Source organism: Harpia harpyja, chromosome 18, assembly GCF_026419915.1.
Source record: "Harpia harpyja isolate bHarHar1 chromosome 18, bHarHar1 primary haplotype, whole genome shotgun sequence".
Taxonomy (NCBI): Eukaryota; Metazoa; Chordata; class Aves; order Accipitriformes; family Accipitridae; genus Harpia; species Harpia harpyja.
Genome location: NC_068957.1, coordinates 13,212,988 through 13,220,702, shown reverse-complemented (window position 1 = coordinate 13,220,702; position 7,715 = coordinate 13,212,988). Strand labels below are relative to the sequence as shown.

At 46.1% G+C, this 7,715-nt stretch overlaps 1 protein-coding gene across 3 annotated transcripts; it reads right to left on the bottom strand.

Annotated features, from left to right (window-relative positions):
* Positions 1 to 1,550: 1,550 nt before the first annotated feature.
* BRCC3 (BRCA1/BRCA2-containing complex subunit 3) lies at positions 1,551 to 7,645 on the bottom strand. 3 transcript variants are annotated; one of them, XM_052813719.1, is made up of 8 exons: positions 7,310 to 7,645; positions 6,767 to 6,886; positions 6,040 to 6,127; positions 5,255 to 5,343; positions 4,568 to 4,623; positions 3,853 to 3,984; positions 3,230 to 3,273; positions 1,551 to 2,300 (listed from the first exon to the last, which is right to left on the bottom strand). In XM_052813719.1, the coding sequence occupies exons 1-8, from the start codon at positions 7,412 to 7,414 to the stop codon at positions 2,149 to 2,151; spliced, it is 786 nt and encodes a 261-aa protein (XP_052669679.1). In that variant the 5' UTR covers positions 7,415 to 7,645; the 3' UTR covers positions 1,551 to 2,148. The 3 variants fall into 3 exon arrangements, with proteins under 3 accessions (XP_052669679.1, XP_052669676.1, XP_052669677.1); XM_052813716.1 differs by lacking the exon at positions 7,310 to 7,645 and adding an exon at positions 6,960 to 7,279; XM_052813717.1 differs by lacking the exons at positions 6,040 to 6,127; positions 7,310 to 7,645 and adding an exon at positions 6,960 to 7,279 and having other exon boundaries at positions 6,733 to 6,886.
* Between the last annotated feature and the right edge of the window lie 70 nt (positions 7,646 to 7,715).

The window sequence follows — 7,715 nt, the reverse complement described above, 5'->3', positions numbered from 1 at the left end:
CTGAAGGGCACTCACACATTTCAATGCACAAACATGCTGCAGCCACCTGACGCAGTCCCAGAACCCTACTTACCAGCCCAGCTTTGCTGGCTGGAAAGCCAGGCTGCGGATCAGCACAGAGTAATTAATATCTCATTCTTTTGTCTTTGGGATTACCATCCAAACATCACCATTCTAGCCATTCTTTGGCTGTGCTCCAAGCAGAGCTCAGCTCTTGCAGGCTGCATCCAAGGGCAAACACAGGATTTCAGCTTTGTCCTGGAGCTCAGACTACATATGGCAGCATGGCAACAGGAGCCCATCAAGTACTGGGAGTCTGAAAGGACACAACTTGTTGCTTGGGGAACAGATGGGAGTGCTTATGGTCAAAACCAAACTAGCTTCTTTCTACTGTGGGCTGTCTGTAACCTCAAATGGGAATGGTCCCTAGCCTCCCTAGAGAGGGGTGGCAATTCAGAGATCCTGGTTGGGATCTTGAGAGAAGCAAAACAAAACAAAACAAATAACAGAATTGCAGGCCTGGACTGCAGGAGAGAGAGCTCATTTTGGCTTTATCTGGGATGCACTTGGCAGGATGCCATGGGAGACTGCACTGGAGGGCCATGAGGCCCAGGGCTGCTGGGTGATCTCCAAGGAGCTCTCATCAAGCCTGGGGGCAGTGAGGCACACCCTGCCCCTCAACAAAGATCAAGGTAAGGAGCACTGGAACTGGAAAACAATAACAAAAACAACAGAACAAAGACACTGACTGTTCAAAAACTAATTAAAGAAAAATACTGTTCACAGCCCTTTTAACAAAAAAAAAAAAATAGTGAGCATTTTACTTCAAAGAAGTTCCACAGTTTGGGGTTTTGCTAACATCAATGCAGAAAGATTGAAAAGTGAAGTCTGACAAAAACAAGCTGGCTAAGGGGCTTCCAGGTCTGACAGCAATTTACAGTTGCTCATCAATATTGACCATTCACTGGAAAGGGAGCGCCTCTTTCTCAGCTATGTTACTTTCATTCTCCCAAAGCAACAGTCAAGCTAATGAGCTGTCAGGAATGCCACAGCCTCCATTGCAGTAATGCAGGCAGCTCATTTTCACCTACTTGAGCGTGTAAGGATTTAGATTAGAATCAGGGAGCTGAAACAGAAGTTTAAACTGTGCTGTTGGTTCCTTCACTCACGAGACAGGCTTCACATAACAGAATGCAGATGACGATGTACATGATGGGGGATACTCTGAAATGCAACAGCAAGAACATTTAAAGGATTAGTTGGGCAACAGATATTTAGTTCCGTTTCAATCTAATGAAATTTCTGCAGTTAAGTTCAGCATGTAAGAATGACAGGCTTGCATATCTATCAGTTCTCTTCTCAGCATCTTAACATTTTTCCCTCTGGGAAGGAACCACAGTCCTCCCACTGAGCCAGCAGAAACAGTCCATTTTGTAGAGAACCTCAGTGCTGGCCATGCAAGTGTTACATGAAGCAAGACAATACAGACTGTTCAAAAAATGCAGGCATTGGCACTCTAGCATCCATTTCATTTCTACTCCACACAGCTCTGGCTTTGGAATTATTTATTTGGTTTAAAGTATGCTGAACACAGATCCGATATCAAAGTTCTTCCAGGTCTCTTCCCAAGCTTCTCTCCCACCTTTTACCTTCCTGGGTGGATAACCAGTAATCCAGAACATTACTAGATACAAGATCACAGTCAAGTGAAGCTACTAAAAGAAGGCAAAGTTGGCAGCATCAGACATGACTGCAGGGACACACTTTTGCCCTCTAACCCTCCTGTTCTAGGCTCCTGGAATACAAGTAAAGCAATAAGACTTCTGTCAAAATATAGGGAAGGGAGAAACAACATGTTCCCTAGGTATGTGCCCTCCAGAACTGAAGTCTCTTCAGGTGCTGCCCAACCCTACCACTGAACTAGAATCGCACCGCATCATGCAGCACCTGGAGAGATACCACTGCTTTCCATCAAGCTGGGGCAGATAAGGCCCTTATCCTGTAGAAGTGCTCTTTGCTGCACGAGGCAAGAGAAGAGGCACAGCTAGTATCTTCACTGTAAGGTAATGTAGGGCCACCCTTCAGCCAGGAGTAGATCTTGTAGACTTTTTTTCATGTCTCTCTTCTGAAGGGTCTGCATTTCCTCCTTCACTCTAAAGCAGCTAGTTCCTCCAGGAGCTGCTCTTTCTCCTGCTGCAGCTCCTGCACCCGTTGTTTGTTCTGCTCTAGTCTGTCCTCCAGCCACTGAAGGAGTGGCCCACTGATGGCAGACATCTGGCTGCAGAGGTTCTTTGTGAACACTGGAAAGAGCAAGAACACATCATGCCAGTGCAAACACACAAAAGACTCAGTGTGCTACAGTTAACCCCAAGGCCAAGAGTGTTACAGACAGACAAGGAAACCCTCCAACATCCTGGCCAAGGCAACCAGACATCCCCAGAAGCAGCAGTTTGCTAAACAGGGAAACAAGCTATTTCAATCTGACCTGTAGATATCCAGGGGAGGGATGACAGACCTACAACAGAAATCTGGAAATCTGCATAAGTCATCATTGAAGCTAATTAATTCCTAAATTCAGAACCAAAGAATGTCTCATTTATTGAACAGGTGAGAATGGACAATGGGGTACTTATCTTGGAACAGAAGTGGGATCAGGATTCACCCTATCTCACTGGCAAAAGCAAAGATGTCCTATGCATGTAACATTCAGGAAGTGCCAGGAGATGCAAGCATGTGTATAACCAGCCAGACACTACTTTAAGACTTACCAAATCCAAAATCCCCTTGCTGTTCTAATGGGGAAAAAAAAAAACAAACCAACCCAAAGTCTGTTGTAATTTTAGCCAACTGTCCAAAGGTCAAAGGATACAACAGCATTCATAAACCCCAGGATTAGGTTATTTTACAGCCCTTGATGTTTTCCTTTAAAGTGCTTAGTTACAAGTCTGTTCCTCCACTAGAATTTATGTAACAAGATAACAGTCTCAGGAAATTCTCTGGGTTACACAGTCTTTGTGATTGGAAATGAATTGTATGGCAAAGAAAAAGACAAAAGGTTGTGCTTTTATAGTTATTTACAAGTGCCTTTTACAGCAAAGGGAGGACTGTTACACAGCTGTGGTCTTCTGTCACCTGAAGTTAGAGCCAAACCAACCCCTGCTCAAGACTCTACTGTTTTGACTCTGGGAGCAGCATCCTGGATTCTCGCATGCAAAAAAAGAATCCTTACCTGAGCCATTATGAATCTTGGTTACAGAGTCTAGATGGGTGAGGCTAAGAGAATGAACAGAATGCAGGTTAGTGACAAGATAGCAGTGAATTGCATATTAGGCAAACCCAGGCTATAGAACCAGCAACCTACAAGTCACTGACACTGCAGGTACATCTAAACCTCTTCACTTGTCAAGCCCTTACATTCACAAGGATAACAGAGAGCTTACAGCACAGAAACATCAGTGTTGAGCACCAGAGGCAGAAAAAAAAAAAAAAAAAAAAATCAACCCTGATATTTAATCTCATTTTTCAGACTTCTCAGCACTCTTACCCTGGTTAAACACTAATTACTGTCACACACAGACACATCACTGAAGTGCCAGCATTAGCTTGCACACACTCTAGCTCTTTTTTGTTGCAGGAAAGGAGCAGTTACGCTTAGCTCTTGTGTGCAAGACTGAGAGAATATGAACTCCTTAATGTGAAGGTATTCAATCAGTTCTTCTACAAAGGTACATGAGCTGCTAATGCTTCTTATTTTCTATACCCCTGCTAAGGTTATAGTACTTTAAGTACAGCAACAGTAGAACATGTTAGCAAAGACAGACTTGGAGAGGGGTGGAGCCCCAGTGTTGTTACCTGTGAATTCTCCTGTAGGCATCTTGCTCTTCTTGGCAAAGGATCTTGGGCAGCTCTACAGCTGATTCCAGACACACTTTCCCAATGGTTTCATGGGGGACAACATGAATAGGAATTTCAATCCTTTCATATCTAAAAGGGTATCAGATACAATTAACTTCAAAGCAGCAGAGATTTCAAAAAAAAAAAAAAAAAGGATTTCTACAAACCTGCAACAGTCTGTCCAATGCATAGCATTGCTACAGGTTTACTTTTGGGAACACATACCTGAGTTGACGGGCAAATGGAAGCCTTTTATAGCCACACAATTGTCTTAAATTTTAACAATAAAATGCTAAAGCAACTAGATGGCCAGTACCGACAATATGATGCATAGCATGTGTGTGGTTGGTGGGGACTCTACACCATGCAAATCTGAAGCCTCAACCTCTAGAGCTGAAAGCAAAAGGGTGAGCCTTCTACACAACAGATTACAGCACAAATTCATACCCAGACTACACCAAATCTATCTAGGCAAAATTAATCAGTCCTAATCTTTAGATTCTCTTCAAGCAGCTTGCATCAGCAGAAGTAAGGAGACCTCGTTCAGGCATCTCTATACAATATTTACTCCTCATGATGAGCCTAGAAACCACTTACTTGAGACAACCCTGAAAGGAGAGACAAGATGAAATACAACCTGACGCTAGACATAATATTCTTCTGCTGTACTCACTCTGAGCTCTTCTGGGCCTGAATGGACTGGAAACAGGTGTAGAGAATCCTGCCTGTCTATGAGAGACAGCAGAAAGTCAGATTCCAAGAGCAAAAAATCATCTGAAACCACACATTCCTTTAGGAATTAGAATATGCTTTCAAATAGCATTTTAACAGGTTGCAAAGGTACACACTTTTTGCTTTGATTGGTACGCTAGAACTGTTTACAAGCAGATATTGACAGACCCATTAACTATGAAAGAAATCTTAAACAATAGCTACCTGGAAAACCTAGACAAGACACACCACTGTCCAGCTTATCTCACACTACAGCAGCATCTCCTAAAGAGGCCAGAGGCACAGACGTGCAATAAACTGTATCTGCTGGACTGAACAGCTGAAGGGCACTCACACATTTCAATGCGCACACATGCTGCAGCCATCTGATGCAGTCCCAGAAACCTACTACCAGCCCAGCTCTGCTGGCTGGAGCGGCAGACTGTGGATCAGCACAGAGTAATTAATAAATCATTCTTTTGTCATTGGGATTACAATCCAAACATCACCATTCTAGCCGTGCTCTGACTGTGCTCCAAGCAGAGCTCAGCCTTTCTTGCAGGCTGCGTCCAAGGATTTCAGCTTTGCCCTGGGGCTGATATTTCTCATGAGTACTTGGAGGATTTATTGCCATTTTTAAGTTACCTACCTTTGTGTTTTTGTCCTCAATGAAGCAGGAAAAGATAAGCCCTACAAAACCTTGGTCCATCATCTGATACATAGCTTGTGTGCGGACGTCTGCAGACAAAGAAATAAGAGAATGAGAACTGCACTGGTCACCTGAAGAAGTGGAAAAAGATTTGCCACCTTTTGAAGGGTGACCTGGAATTTGGTAACAAGTGTCACAAGCTTTATTTTAAAGCCCTTACTCCAGATGACTAAGTTACAAAAAAAAAAAAATCCAACTTAAAATGTAATTAAATAGCAAACCTTAAAAATACAAGATGAGCTAATAGAACAAGAAATTAGCTTAGCATCAACCTGGTGCCACAGATCACTATATAGCCCTAATGCCCAACACATCTAAGATACGTACTTCTTTCAAAAAAGTTTTTGTTTGTGCATTAACACTCACATATGTCAAAAACCATCACAGCAGGCCAATGATTCCCACAGCTTTTGTTGCTATTGCCCACACCCTAGGTCTAGTTTTCCTGTCTGGAAGAACAGTAGTACTAGTAGTAGCTGGTCTGTGACTAGTGAGTCACGTACAATTTGAGCACCTGGAGCACACACACAGGAATGGGGCTATACTGGCAGAGGTTCCAGAAGCCCAACCAGACAATCCTGTCCTACCAGAGGACATCTGAGAACCCAAAATTTGATAGTGGGGATGTGCAGCTCTGAAAATCCAGTAAATTGAGTAATACCATGAGTATAATACTGTACCAGCTGTGAGTTTTCATATAGAACCTAGACCAGGACTGCTCTTACCAACATGTGATGGCCAGACAGTAATATGGGGATGAGAGTGATACCAGCCCACAACTCTCATGGGACGTCCTGTCATTTCAGCCAACCTGTGTGTGAGTCAAGGTGCTTTTGAAATGAATAGACCAAATGGAATAAGTTTTTTTATACAAGGAAAACCAGCAGATTTTAAGAGAGTTTCTCATCAGTCAACAGAATTCCAGATCTCTTTAGAGGGGTGACAAGACACGCAGCAGGAAGCTGATGGAAGCCTCTTCCCCAGCACTGGCAGGATGCTACTGGTGCAGAAGCAAACTGGATTTTGTTTGCTTGTGGCAATAAGCAACATGGCAGCAAGCTGTCCAAAACAGCATCCTTGAGTGCACATACGGAAAAGGCTCTCCAGTGCACCACGCTTGGAAACAGAGACTTGCCAACATTTCATCTTCTACTAAGTCTCCCTGCTGAACTGCCACCTTCCCCCAAAAACATACTTCAGTTTTACTTGTGACCAAACACAAAAAAAATTATAAAAAACAGTTATAACACAATTCCACTGCAAACACCGGAACCAACAAAGACTCCAGAGAATGGCAACTGCCAGCACAGCCCTCCAAACCAAACAGTTGTAGGAGAGAAGGAGCACACAACTTCAAGCCAACTACGACAAGTCTAAACCACAGCACATAAAAAGAGGTCTGAGGTAAACCACTTCACTGGCAAGTTTGCTGCTGTCTCTACTAAAGGATATCTCTGCTTCAGTAGAAGCAGCTGAAAGCTGCTCTGGCGAAATTTCCACACGGTCTTTTCTCTTATCGGAGCGGCGCAGGATGATCACAGAATGGATATGAACAATTCGGCTTGTATCAACCTAATGACAAAGAATGAAAAATCCCTCATTCCTCTGCTAAAGAAATAACCACCGCAAAGGCTGGCTCCTGTACCTTTAGCAGAGAAAAGGTATGCGTCAGAGTACAGTCAGGTGTGCAGATGGGAAGCTTTCCTGACTCTAAGCTTTGACTTTCACAGCAGCTGGAACTACGAGTCGGCGCTAGCCAGGAGAGGGGAGGCCCAAGGCCTAGTGGCACGGCTCTGCCGGGGAACCGCCACCACACGGCCCCGTGCAACGCTCCCTGCCGCCGTGACCGAGTCCCGCTCGGAGGGTACGAGCCCACGGCCCGTGCTGGCGCAGGCCACGAGCCCCGCCCGGGCAGCACCTCCTCCCGCTGTGTCCCCCGCGAGCCACCCATCTCTCCCTGGGGCAGCCCGGACCAGCGCCGCCCGGCCCCGGTACCTCGCCGATGCAGAGCCCCATGACCTCCTCCTTCTCGGTGCTCAGCGCGTGATTGAGGCACACCAGAAAGGCGTCAGCCTCCAGGTACACCGCCTGCACCGCCATCTTGCCGCCCCCCCCACCCGTCTTCACCCATCACACCCGGAAGTGGGCGGGGACAAGCCCCGCTTCCCCCGCCCGCACTCGGCAGCAGGGCTAATCCCGGCGGGAGTCGCCGGCCCGTCCAGCCAATCGGTGCTGCCAAGGTGCGGTCTGGCTTCCGGAGAGGCCGGGCGGTGCCTCTCGGCGGAAGCGCCGTGTCGCCCACGCGAACGGCGGCCCCGGGGTTCCGCGCTGCAGCCGCTGCCCGGGGCGGGGCGGACGGGACGGGACGGGACGGGACGGGGCGGGGCGGGGCGAGCGGCGG